Source organism: Diadema setosum, chromosome 5 (genome assembly GCF_964275005.1).
Source record: "Diadema setosum chromosome 5, eeDiaSeto1, whole genome shotgun sequence".
Classification (NCBI taxonomy): domain Eukaryota; kingdom Metazoa; phylum Echinodermata; class Echinoidea; order Diadematoida; family Diadematidae; genus Diadema; species Diadema setosum.
Genome location: NC_092689.1, coordinates 19854535 through 19868909, shown reverse-complemented (window position 1 = coordinate 19868909; position 14375 = coordinate 19854535). Strand labels below are relative to the sequence as shown.

The window sequence follows — 14375 nt, the reverse complement described above, 5'->3', positions numbered from 1 at the left end:
TTCAAAAGCAGTTTACTAACCCTTGAATTACCTTTTTTTTTTTTAAACCAGCGGATTGGGGAGCACGTGCACCCCCTCCCCCCTCCCCCCTCCCCCTCCCCCCTCCCCCCTCCCCCCTCCCCCCTCCCCCCTCCCCCCCCCCCCCCCCCCCGTAGTTACGCCACTCGGTGGGGCCGGGGGTGATGATTGTAGTTCATGTTGAACGTTGTGTCCTCACGGGATCATAATCAGGCGATGTACACTACTGTATTATAAGTAATGCGATACACGTATTATACACACACAGTGAGGAAGTAAGTTAGAAGTCAACCATACTCATCAAAAGCTTCTAGTTTGATAAAGATGGATACAGATGGCTTACCGCTCGTGGGACCTGGAGTCGACTTGACAAAGGTGATTTTCTGCTGTAACTACCGCACTATGAATTCATTGATAGGACTGAATCATTGCTTGTTCAGTGTTTGTAAACCGAACAAATGGTAGGAGGCGGTGTCTTGGATGTAGTCCCACTCATTGCTAGAATTGTACTGTGAAATGCAACGTACAATGTAGAGTTCTGTTCTACATGATGTAGGCCCACGGTGCACAAAACGGAAAAGCCAGCAGTCAAGTGAGTCAGCACATGTTAAATGACAATAGTCAATGTAGATGCCCCCTCCTTCTGTTTCTGACTTGATCTGTCAAACAAGTACAATACAAATGCTCCCACTGCCTGATTGTGCAGAGTGCAGTTGATGTAGACCATCCATCTAGTAAAAACTAGACAATTTTACGCCGGGCTTTGGGAGACGTATATTGTTGTTCTCTACTACTGTTACAGTGCACTCCCGTTATAACGAAATGCTCAGGACCGGCAGTTTTCTTTCGTTGTAACGAAATTTCGTTATAACTGAAGAAATAATTGTAATATGCAATGTATAACGAAAAGAAGGAAACCACGCATAAAAAATTATGTTTGTTGAATCCTCGTCATACGCTGGAAAGCTATGTGAAATGGGAGGGTACCTTTTTAATTTTGTTTAAATATTACATTTTAAAGAGAGCATAAAGTTGTTTGTGTTGTCACACATGTGTAGAAAATGACTGTTTAGGATTTGGTTACAGTTCGCTATTCCAAAGGTTCGTTTCTTACTCAAGTTCGTTACTCCGAAGGCTCCTTATTCTGAAGTTTTGCCATTCCCGGGATTCCGATGGTTTGTTTATTTGAAGCTTCACATTTCCGAAAATTCATGATTCCGAAAGTTCATAATTTAGATTCATTATATTGTTCATTTTCTGAAGGTTCATTTATCTGAAAATGAAATGAGGTTCGTCATTCTGAAGGTTTGTAAATCAAAAAATGAGAAAGGTTCACTATTCAGAAAGTCCGTTGTTCCGAAGGCTTTTTCATCCGAAAATGAAATAAGGTTCGTTATTCCGAAGAAGTTTTGTTAATAAAAAAAAATAAACTGAGAAAGGTTAGTTATTTCGAAGATTTATTTATCTCAAGACGATTATAAGCATTGCAATTCTTACGTTTTGTTAGTATACTCACCTTTTTCCACCATCATGGATTAACGATACTTTTTGTTATGTTCCGATTAACAAACGTTTTGAATTCCTATCATTTTCGGACTAACGAACCATCGTAATAAGAACCATATTTCAATGTCGGATTAATGAACCTTTGGAATAACGCCAAAATGTTCGTAATAACAAACCCTATTTCATTTCCGAACTAACGGACATTTAGATGTATCAGAATCTGTGTCTTTTGTAATAAAGGACCTTCGGAACAATAAAACGAACCTTATCTGAATTCAGATTATTGTATTACAATAATGCAAGTTCCCCCGGAAACTGTGCGTGATACACGGAGTGAACATACAGTGATGTGAAGCATTCGCTCATGCAGAGATGCTATAAAAATGCTTGTTCTGCTACGAATTTTCGAATGCGATCCGCATTTCGTTATAATGGAGCACATTTCTTTTGTTTTTCTTTGTCAGTGGCGCTCAGGAAAGACTTCGTTATAACGAAAATTTTGCCATAACCGTGTTCGTTATAAGCAAATTTTGTACCATAGACTTTAATGGCGTAAATTTTGGGACCAGAAGTTTTGCTTTGTTATAACAAAATTTTGTTATAACCGTGTCTGTTGTAACGGGAGTGCACTGTACTCAACAGATCTAGACTCTAGTTGAATAGACAAACTACTCACTAGGCCTAACTAAGTTTTAGATCTAGTCTAAGCTAATTTTTGAGACACTTTTTTTGTTAGGACTCAAATTGTCTTTCCCAATATGGTTGGGTGTCCAATACATCGACACCCTAATATTTTTCTATTGATAAAAACTTAAAATATGTCACATTTTGCCTGAAATTTTACTCACAGGTATAAAAGAAAATACTCTATGTTCACAAGCGCTCGTTAAAAAAGTGATTTGCGTTAAATTTTACACACTCCAAGTTAAATAGAATACTTTGATCATGTGGGGTGTTCTGTTATTTTGAGGCACTCAATGGTGCCGTAATTTTGAAACCAACACCCCTACCTTCTATTGACAATACCTGTGAAATGCATGTACTGGTAATGCTTTTCCATTGTTCATTTATAATCTACAGTATCATTGTTTTGCTATTGATCTTGTTTATTGTTATTGTTTTTTTTTTTCAGTAATATTTGGACATCTTTAAATCTCCAATGAAGAATAGTGGTGTAGAATGTTTGTATCCCCTCATATCACTTAAATGTTGCTCATTGTCTATGTTCGTTCTTGGCCATAGATCTGTCTTATCTTTCTAAGTGCTAAATCACACATTGATGAATAATTTGATAGGTCTAGGCCATCTAGGTCTAAAGCCTATGACATGTGTAAGTTATAGACCATTTTTATATCCAACATTCATATCATGGGTGGTAATCAATTCACCAGTCCAATTAACACTAACAGATTGTCTCCAAATTGGCCATTATTTTATTCTGTACTTCCATGTAAGGGGACAGAACAGAGGTGCTGGTATCCACTTTCTTTCATAATTGGAGGATTTTGAATTGTAAACTAAAGAGTTGAGATAATGATCAGTGATGAGTGATTGATGTCTGATGGGGGAAGATATGGCAACATTTCATCAATTGCACATATTGTTGTACTACAGAGTATTTTTACATTTTTATATAAAAAAATAACCAATGCAAACAAAGCAATAGCCTCTGTACAGTATGTCACATTCTTTATGTGCACATGTACCATATGGAAAGACCCATACGTGTCTGGCCACTGAGCACAAAAATGTGTCGTATTCAGTTGCATTTAACACTTGTACATGTATACTGAATGTACAGTAACTGTACATGGTGCAGACTGTACTGATGTTTCCCCAATGTGGATTTAGTGAATGCAGTGCTCTAGCAGAACACATTATCAGTGAACTTTGAGGAAAATCTGACAATCTGCTGAAAAGTTAATAATTGTTAATAGTAACAGTAATAGTCCAATTTTCCTCAAACTTTCACTGATGTGTTCTACTCTCACCTGCTGCATTCACTCAAGTCACATATTTGGGGAAACTTTCCCTTTAAAGATAGCATTACTGATTGAAGTGAAGTTGAGAAAATAGTGGATAGCATGAGATTAGAAATCCAAACCAAGTCTGTAAAGGCCCTGTGGCATGCATGACTTTTTGTGGTTTGTGCTTTCATTCCTTGACTCACTGCAAGTCTCAAATAAATGTAAGAAACACAATGTGATGTATTACATTGTATAAACCTAGGCCACAGTACCTTTACCGAAAGGCCAAAAAAGGTGTTAAACATTTGTACGGGAATGTTCAGGTTGAGACCCCATTCATCCCTGCTAGAAAGTAAAAGGTTATATGATTTGCAATTCCTACACATGCAGGGATCTCGCCAGCGTATATCACCCTTGTCGGCCCCGACAAGCGTGCGGTTTGAAGAAGCAATTGCCGACAAGGGTAAAACTTGCCGACAAGGGTAACACCACGCGTGAACTTGCCGACAAGGGTAACTTGCTTGACGAGCTAAGTTCGGACCAATTTCTCGCCTTTTTCAGTCTTTATTATCTGGCTAGAAAAGAAGCTGGATGTTGAAAGCAGCAGCAGTTTACACACTTAAACAAGCGCAAGAAATTATCTACGCAGTCACCGCACCGATCACAACAACGCGGCTCAACAGAGCGACGTACTAGCCGATTGATGATACACACCATGCATGTACCACATCACACACCGTACTTGCTCACTCACATGCGCTCTGATTTGGGATCCACACACACATGCACAAGCACCCAGCCGGCCACTTACAGCCGCCTGCGTGTACAACGGTACAGTGTATTGTGAGAGGGAGAGAGAGGACGGAAAGAGAGGGTCGGAGGCCGAGGGAGGCTGAGGAACGCTGACACGTGCTCGCTTGTTGTCACGCTTGTTGTCGGGTTACGCAAAAACAAACGATATGAAATGCATGCCCCCCTCCGCCAAAGGTTGTATTTTTTTTTTTTTTTTTGGCTGCTTTGGTTTGTTTGTTAGTTTGTCTGCCTGTCTGTCTCTCTATTCGCAAAATAAGTCAAAATTTGGGAACAGATTAGGATGAAATTTTCAGGAACAGTTACAGTTGGTTGGTGAAATGGCGCAAGGAACAGATGATTAAATTTTGATAGTGAGCAGGATTTATAATACCATCGAAATTCACCGCCAGGATCCAGGATTTTTAGACTTTGTTTCGTATATTTGAAAGGATTCGTATCAATTCTTTAGGAAGCTGGCCATCGGCAATGACGCAAAAATTAGATGCGTTCAAAGCATTGCCGCAGAGAGAAAATTAACTCCATTTTTCGTTAAAAAAGAAATGTAGTAAAAGATGGAGTAAGCAAATGCAAATTGTTATTTAGGTTTTGGTAGTTTCCGTGGGTTATCTTTTTTTTTTAATCTAAAAAGCCATGCGTTCCATTTTAGCCTTTTCAATTTCCATGGATTTGTAAACGTCATTCGTGAATATTCCATTTTCCTTCTCCGGGCCGAAATTTATAGTAATTCTGTCATGATGGTCTTTCAAGTTCAACGTACGTAATGCTCCACGTGCTTCTGGGTTGGTTTGTTAAAAGGTGGGTTAGGGGGCCTTCATGGGCAGAAAATAAATGGATGATCATTCATCAATATTCCCAGTTGGTTTACATGCTATGTACACGCTGTTTACGACCACTGAAGCAAGGTGGCAGTACGCGCGACATTCTTTATCTGACACCTGGCTTTCGTGGAAATTTCATGGAAATTTCCACAAGCCATGATATCAAGTTTCCCCACTGCTTGAGGTCGTGCTTTTTGTTTTATTCTTCATTACGAACATCATTTTTTTCAAGTTGAAAAGTGTAGATAATTTGCTTCGAGGACGTGTTTCTTTCTTCTTTTTTTTTTCATTGCAGCGTCGGTAACATTTTGTTTTGTTCATCGTCCGTGCATGGCAGGGGTTCATGGAAGGAGAACGATGGGAATGACTGGGGAGAAAATAAACTGAAAGAAGGAAGCATCTTTTTGAGCGAGCTGTCTTTGTTTTTCTCTACACCAGCATCAGTTATCGCCACCAAGGTTCATTTTTTTTTTCGTTACTCCGACAGATTAATGATAAAATGATGCTATAGATTCTTTATTCTGAAGGTTCGTTAATCCAAAAATGATTAAGAAAAAATGTCCGTTCATTTCACGACGAAATCAGTTTTGTTTTTTCGAACGTTCTGCCAGTGAAATTTCGGAATAAAACGACGGCACAAAACAGCGTGTTTTCGTACTCTAAGGGTCTGTTATTCCGACAGAAGTAGTTATGATGAAATAATAAATTGTAGATTCTTTATTCTGAAGGTTCGTTAACTGAAAATTGAATAAAGAAAAATGTCCGTAAATTTCAAAACGAAATCAGTGCGTCATTTCAAACGTTTTGCCAGTGAAATTTTGGAATAAAACAACTGCCCCAAAACAGTTGCAGTTTTCTTACTCTGAGGGTTCGTTACTCCGACAGATTAATGATAAAATAATGCTAGAGTCCTTATTCTGAAGGTTCGTTAATCCAAAAAATGATTAAGAAAAAAATGTCCGTTCATTTCACAACGAAATCAGTTTTGTTATTTCGAACGTTTCTGCGATGTCAAGTGAAATTTCGGAATAAAACGACGGCACAAAACAGCGTGTTTTCGTACTCTATAAGGGTCTGTTATTCCGACAGAAGTAATAATGATGAAATAATAAATTGTAGATTCTTTATTCTGAAGGTTCGTTAACCGAAAATTGAATAAAGAAAAATGTCCGTAAATTTCAAAACGAAATCAGTGCGTCATTTCGAACGTTTTGCCAGTGAAATTTGGAAGAAAACAACTGCCCCAAAAAACAGTTGCACTTTTCTTACTCTTAGGGTTCGTTACTCCGACAGATTAATGATAAAATAATGCTATATTCCTTATTCTGAAGGTTCGTTAATCCAAAAATGATTTTTAAAAATGTCCGTTCATTTCACAACGAAATCAGTTTTGTTATTTCGAACGTTTCCGTCAGTGAAATTTCAGAATAAAACGACGGCCCCAAAACTGCTAGTTTTCTTTTACTCTGAAGGTTCGTTACTGCGAAAGAATAACGATAACACTTTAGATTCTTAATTCTGAACGATCGTTAATCGGAAAACGATAAAGAAGAAATGAAAACGGTTATAGTTTTCTTACCCTCAGGGTTCGTTACTCCGAAAGAATAATGGCAAAATAATACTCTACATTCTTAATTCTGAATGATCGTTAATAGAAAAATTATAAAGGAGAAAATATTCGTTTATATCCAAACGAAATCAGTTTTGTTATTTCGAATGTTCTGCCAGTATAATTTCGGAATACAACAACGGCCCCAAAACGGTGTTTTCTTATTCTGAAGGTTTGTTATTCTGAAACAATAACGATGATAGATTCCTTTCTGAAGGTTCGTTGATCGGAAAATAATAAAGAAAAAATGCTTGTTAATCTTCGAACGAAATCAGTTTTATTTTGAACATTCATCTGTAGTACCGACCTTTGGTGTTGTTGTTGTTTTCGATTACAAACCTTCGAAGTACTCAGTAATGAATCGTTTCATTTTATGATTAAACAAACCTTCGGAATAATGACCATCATTACATTTAAAATTGTATGATATCTCTTTGATGTCACGGCCAAACTACCGCAGATACCCAGAAAGGAAAGTGCAACGATGTCCCGAAAGTTCTCGATCGCTTCTCGCGCATCTGCATGCAATAGGCCTACCACGTGGTCGAGCAGACGGCGAGAAAGCAACACGGCGCGCGTTGTTGCGATGCAGCGGCGGCTAATTATTGCAACAGTGAAACAGGAAAGGCCTAAAAGAAATCGGAACCTCCACCATCGGCACCTACTTCTCTTTCATTTGTTATTTAGGAACTGCCGCTAACAAAAGGTATGGAGTTTCTGCATTGTTTCTGTGAGAATATGCCCCTCACAACGTTCATTACATCTCCGTGAAATTGTCGCATTTAGTGGCATTTTAGCGGCGATTTATCTGTGTTGTATTGAGCATTAGCGACGGTTTCCGCGCTTCGCGCGGGAGGGGGAACCCCCCTCCCGTACCCACCCCCAGAAAAGCGCGCATAAATGCCGACAAGCGTGAAGAAATTCCTGGCGAGAACCCTGACATGCATCTTTTATTTTACAATACTTCTACAAAGGGTAAATATATCTTTTATAAACAACAAAGCAATATGAGGCTTGAGTCAGTTTGATCCAACTGCTGTAGGGAGACAGCAACAGGAGAACTGTGCAAACCACAAGACAAGGTAAACTACCTACAGTGTATGTGCAGAAATGGAATCACAAGCCCAAGCAAACATAAATTGTAGAAATTGGATTTATAGTAATGATATTTCAAGGTTGGCTCTCAACTCGTCATAGTGATACTGGAAAACCAGAAACATTTGCAGCATGAAACTTTTGTGAATTTTCGCTTCATAGATTATCTGTGAATTGCCAAAATTAATGTAAAGGCATTCAATTGATGCATTGTGTAGACAAAAAACTTGTGAATTTTGCTACTTGTGAAATTCACAAAAGTTTCACACACACAAAAAAAAAATTCTTGTTTTACAGTAATAGGTCATAATGTCTCCTTCAGCACATGCCTGGTCCTATGAATGATCATCTTAACCACAACCATGTAAGTGTACGTCATAGAACATCAAACAATGCACAAATCCAAATCAGTCTCACATTGAGGTCAAAACCTGGGTGAAATTAAGTATGATCAATCACAGTACAATGTTAACACGTGAAGACTTGATTTATTGAATTCTTGTGGCAAAAATCAATTCTAATCTGCATTTCTGTCATTCTATTTTCCAGGTCGGCGCCATCCATTCAAAACGAATGCTTGCTTTCCTGAACCATTTCATCATCCACACAACCAGATTTTTGAATAAATTTTCATGCGTCTGTGAACAGGTAAATGAAACTATGTGACAAATATAACGTAGATTCAGATGGTGAAGGAGTCGTATGCTATTATGTTTTCAGAGAATGCTTGTGTATTTTATCCCCCAAAGGCTGTAAATTACATGACTCCAAGGCTCTAAACGTGCATTACTGTATGTCTGATATATAGCTTTTTCTTGAACCAAATCAACAATCGTATGAGATACATACTGTACTTCTAGTCTGTTAGTTTTGAGTCACTTTAAAGTATGAATATTGTGATTATAATGATACAAGATAGATGGTTCTGCTACTACTGTACAGCCACTGCTGTTAGAATATCACTATGACTGGTAATGATAGTGGATTTGGTAGCATATGTCCATATCAACTTATTTTCTCTTTGCTAAATGAATTTATGAGCACAGAAGCTTATGATATCAATTAATTTACATGTTTACAATGTTTACTTTCTCAAAGAGATGAGTGTTCTGAAATAATAGGTGATGTATCATTCAAGGTGCCAAACCTAGAAAAAGAAGTCTCAAAGTCTGTAAAGCTTGACATTCCTGTCCATGTTATGCAAAGTGGCTGTTTGTTGAAGCTGTTAATTACCTGATATTCCTTCCAGAAACTATCAGACATCACTACTCGTATTCAGCGACTGGAAACTACCATCAATATCCTAGAAGCCAAGGTAAGTTAGATTTAAAGTCAACAGTGAAGTGGTCCAAGTATTTACTGTAATTTGTTTGTTTGTTTGTTTGTTTTGCCTTCCAACAACTTGATTGTAAAACAAAAAGAAAATGTACATTTTGTGCAGTTACACCTGCACTAGAAATTAGACGTTTTTATGGTCACTAAGCCTTTTCATTGCCTTTTCAATATACAGGTATGCACCCATATTAGCCATGATGTTAACTGCATGTTATTATTGCCATTGATTTGGGAAAGGAGCGGTATGGGGTGATGATATGTTGTCATGATGCAACTATGCATACGATGAGGTGAATATTTAGCTTCTCGTCATGTGTAAATACTCAGAGTCATTGTGTGTTCAACAATATACAACCTGTATGTTGATAGTACTGCATATGCTGGTTTTATTCTTATCACATCACAGTGGGATATGCTTTCTCACATAAAAGATTTTTCCTTGATTTCATCTCACATTTCTTCTTGCAGCTTGCATCCATCCCTGGCCTGGAGAATGTAACAGTGGAACCAACCCCACCCCCAGCTCCACCACAACCATCGGACCTGCCCGCTCTCCCCTCCTCTGGTCCTGCAGATGGATCGGTGAGTTGGAGGGACTGTCTGAGCTTTTACCAGCATCCTTAATACAAAAATCCATGGATGGATAGACAAGTAGATAAAGGAATACATGCATACATACATACACACATACATACAAGTGAATGAAGCTGTATGGGCAATGGGGACATACAACATAGAGATGGAAAAAGCATAGAGAGCATTACTAAGTGCTGAGATTTATGGATAAAGAGGTAAAGAGATAATGATTGGGTATACAAGTTAGCCCAATATAATACAGTAAAGAAATGAGAAGAGAATTAGAATTTAGAGTGATAAGTACAAGATATTCATAGATGAAACTAGTATGGTAAATACATATTTTTTTTTTTTTTTTTATATAGACATATATAAGATGGATACAGACCAAGAACAGAAAAACAAAGCAAAATGTCTTCCTCATCTGTTAAAGTCTAGACAAACAACCAACAAATTTAGATGCCAGAAAAACCAGGGAAAACAGTCTGCTAGATGCAAATGGATTCTTTGAATTAAATACAAATGCTTTGTAAAGGAGGAACATGCATGATATATTGATAAAAGATCTCCTAATGTGCCCAGTGAATTGACATGAGTGTTGTTGCTCTAATATTATCCTTCAAGGATGGTAAAATCATATTTGTAGTGTGGACTTTTGATGGTCCAGTGATGATCGAATTGGTCATACGTGTATATACAAATGTAATATCCGAGAGAGAGATTCGCTCTTCTCTAGTCCACTCGACTGGGCATGGACGTTGGGTCAGTCATGGGCTAGAGCTCTACCCCTATCCCCCCGGTCACTTCCTGTCACCCACACCGGGATAAACTCTGATGTGATAGGCCTATTAGCAGACCTAGGACAGGATACACCAATTTGTTTACTAGCCAGCATTGATGTGCATGCATTAGACATAAGTGTACTTAAACAAATTCTTGCGCGTGATGTGCTGTCTGAAATTCAAGATGATGATAAAATGAAAGAGAACTAATGTTCCAAAACACCGTGCTTGTAATGTATACCACAAATTGCCAAGAATCATCTGCAGTACTAGGGAATCATTTTGTTACATAATGTCACATATAGAAGGAAAGGAATGTAGAATAGGATGTTTGTTTGCTACCAGCTGTAATACAAAATTATAGGCAAGTATTAGTTTCCTGCCCGTGAATGTCTACAAAAGTCTGAGGATGAGACTTGCTTTGATAATTGTGACTTTGTGTGACTGGTTTGCGAATCGGTGGTTCTTTGTGTGCCATTCATGGTAGTATTCTCCCATATCATTTCAATATAGTGTTCCCTAATTCATCGAACAAGAGCACAAGTAATCCCAAACTCTGCTTTGCTTCCCATCTCTTGCTAGAATGTTCCTGCCATTGAGGCCAAACCAGAACCAGCGCCAGCCATGACGGTATCCCAGGACCCAAGATACATGAAGTATTTCAGGATGATTAACATGGTGAGTAGTACTGTTAGCTAACAGGAGGAATACTACAGTGTTTTAGTCAGTGTCAGACATCACCAGGAATTCCCAGTGTAGTATGCTTTTAAATCCTCTGAATGTGGTACACTTTAAAGCTGTCTCTTGAACTCCTATATCTCTTAGTGCAGATGCTCATAGCAGCTCCTATTAATGGTCATAAACGCAAACTGGTGCTTTGGAATCTGAATGGAAGCTCACCATCATGCAGTAACTATTCCATTTTTGCTAGGATAAATGTTTTACATGCAAAAGTTGGTATTATGATAGATTTCAGAAACATCTTGTTTTTCTTGTAAACTGCACGTTGGCTCAGTTTCAGTGTTGCATATATCTATTGTCAATATTTAGAGTGTAATGTGAAGTCCTTGTGTGGTATGATGTAAACATCCTGTGTGCCACATTATTCTGAGATTTCAATGCAAGAGCACTTAAGGAAAGCATTGTGTTTTTGTGACGGTAGAATCTTGCATGAAAAGATTAGAACAAGAGGATCTTCCGTCATTGGCATTTCTTAGCAGGTAATCATATTTTTGTGAGGAAATACGTTATGGATAAAATCACAGAATAAAGTTACATTTTGTCATGCAGGAACTGCAAAACACACACACACACACAAACAACAACAACAACAACATACAAACAAACAAAGCCCCACAAAAACCAACTCTTCACAGTGAGACATTCATTCATGTAATTTGTAGAGATTTGGTGTCAATCATTTCAAATACATGTAGTGGTTAGATAACTACAGATCAAGTAATTTTGATTGCATGACAACTTTTCTCAAAATGATTGCAACTTCTCAATCAGCACATGCTAAGTTGAGACCAATTTGTGAATTATGATGTCATAATTTGTGAACACTTTCTTTTCTCACTGAAGGTCTTTGATTGTGACATTCAGTGGCATTGGGCTTTCCCCCCCCCCCCCTATACTTGTGTAGAGCAGCCTAGATTCTATCATGTGTGGTCTCTCCTTTATTGTTGCAGGGTGTGCCAGTTGGTGCTTTAAGGCAAAAACTTCTCAACGAGGGTTTGGATCCTGGACTCTTAGAGTAAGTAAAATGCAGGTGTATCGTTTAAAAAAAAAAAAAAAAATGAAATGTTGCTCTACGTTTTAAGTTTACATACACCCATTGTCTTTCACTTCATGTTCTATTCAGCATACTTGCCAAGTAGTAAGATTTTATCAGATTCAGTAAGATTTTTTATGTTAAAAATAGCAAAATCAGATTTTCTGTCAGAGAAATCAGATTTTAAAAAAATATTTAGATATACCTTTCATGTGTATTTTCTGAAGATTTCACCAAAAGTAAGATTTTTAACTTCAGTGTGCATATAAAATATGATTTTTGCAATCCACAAGTAAGATATTTCGTCTTGAAATGTTGGCAGGTATGATTCAGTTGTGTAACATACTAGTTGTTGTTTATGCCATGGTAATGTAGACACACAACCTTCTAATGTTAATTGTCCATCGACATTTTGCAGTAACCTGTGTTGATGAATGAACATTTGAGTGCAGTTTGGACCAATTTCAATTCATAGGCTACATGCAATTGATCTTAACTCTTTTTTTTTTTCTGCCCAACTTTTTCCACGTGAACAGCAAATGAGTGTCCAGGCTATATTTCATTGATTTTCTGCAGTAACTTTCACAATGGATGAAATTTAGCCTCAAGAATCAAACCCTGCATAAATGATATCAGGTTTAGTCATTTGATGTGAAGTAGTACAATAAATGCTGCAAGTCAGTGAAATGTTATCAGAATGATGACAGTGCAAGCACCAGTATGTCAGCAAAAGGGCCTTTCCATTAGAAAGTCCAACTAATGATGATTTGATTTTGAAATTAACTTGATGGTATCTGTATGCTTATGTATATTAAGTGGCATGCAAACTTGGAATATGATATTTATGTTTAAATTCAATGATATCATGCTGGCTCTTCAGTGTGATTGAATATAATAAGTTCTCACGAAGACTGCGCCATCAATCACCAATTCTAAGGTTGATCAAGGATGCTCAGTGGTGAAAGGCAAGTGTAATGTTGAGTGATGTCAGTAATGCTCCATTGTTGTCACTGTCATGTCTACACAGCACCCCAAATGCTCCAGCTCCACCCCCCACTCAAGAGTCGGACTCCGACGACTTTGGTAGTAACGAGAGCAGTGATGTTGGCGACTTCGATGACTCTGACGACTAAGGAGAGCAGCACAAAAATGATGTTGTAATCATTTCAATATTCCATTTTAAAAAATCTATTCCTGCATGTATACTTCCACCACATCTGGTTTCTGTGCCAACTTTAGAGCTTTCGGAAATGTAAGATGGAATCTGTTCACTGCATCAAGAATAGTGTTCAGTATACCGTCCAGCTTGGAATACATCATTGGTTGTGACACATTTGCTTAATGGCATAATACCATGTAATAAGAAGAGAAAGAGCCACAGATTCAAATGCCTGGTTATTTGTCCGTAGAATAATATTCTACATTGGGAAAAAACAGTGAATGAAAACAAACTTTTACCAAAACCTTGTGGAGGGAACTACTTCCTTAGTATTTAAGCAATCAATTTCAAAATTGGTATCTATGATGATCTATAGGTGTAGTTATGTAAGACACTCTTTGTGTTTGTACTTGACAAAGCGTTGCCATGGTAACCGCATGTTTTCTTCAAAATCCTGTGGAGTGAACAACTTCCACAGTTTTGAAGCAATTGAAATCAAATTTGGTAGGCATTATGGCCTTGAGGCATAGATGTGGAACACATAATTTTTGTGTTTGTCAGACAAAGTGTTGCCATGGTAACCATAATCTTACCAAAACCTTGTGGATTGAAGAACTTCCACATTATTCAAGCAATTAAGGTCAAATTTAGTATGTATGATGATCGGGAGGTGCAGTTATGCAAGACACCAATGTGTTAATATGCGAAAAATGTGTTGCCATGGTAACCACTAATATTTGTATCAAATTGAACCATTTAATCTATGAAGGTGAAATTTGGTGTGTATGATGCTCTTTAAGTGTAGTTTTGCAAAATGTCCTTTGTATTTGTATCGGACAATATGTTGCCATGGTAACCGCATGTTTTTTTAAAGATCCTGTGGAGTGAACTTCTTCCAGAGTTTTCAAGCAATTGAAACCAAA

The 14375-nt window shown here is 37.7% G+C and overlaps 1 protein-coding gene across 1 annotated transcript; it reads left to right on the top strand.

The window, feature by feature from the left end:
* The first annotated feature begins 277 nt into the window (after positions 1-277).
* Positions 278-13642, top strand: LOC140229185 (WASH complex subunit 3-like). The gene is made up of 7 exons (XM_072309452.1): positions 278-393; positions 8376-8474; positions 9076-9141; positions 9630-9743; positions 11102-11197; positions 12211-12275; positions 13321-13642. Exons 1-7 carry the CDS (start codon positions 343-345, stop codon positions 13424-13426), a joined length of 597 nt encoding a protein of 198 aa, XP_072165553.1. The 5' UTR covers positions 278-342; the 3' UTR covers positions 13427-13642.
* Positions 13643-14375: the final 733 nt, after the last annotated feature.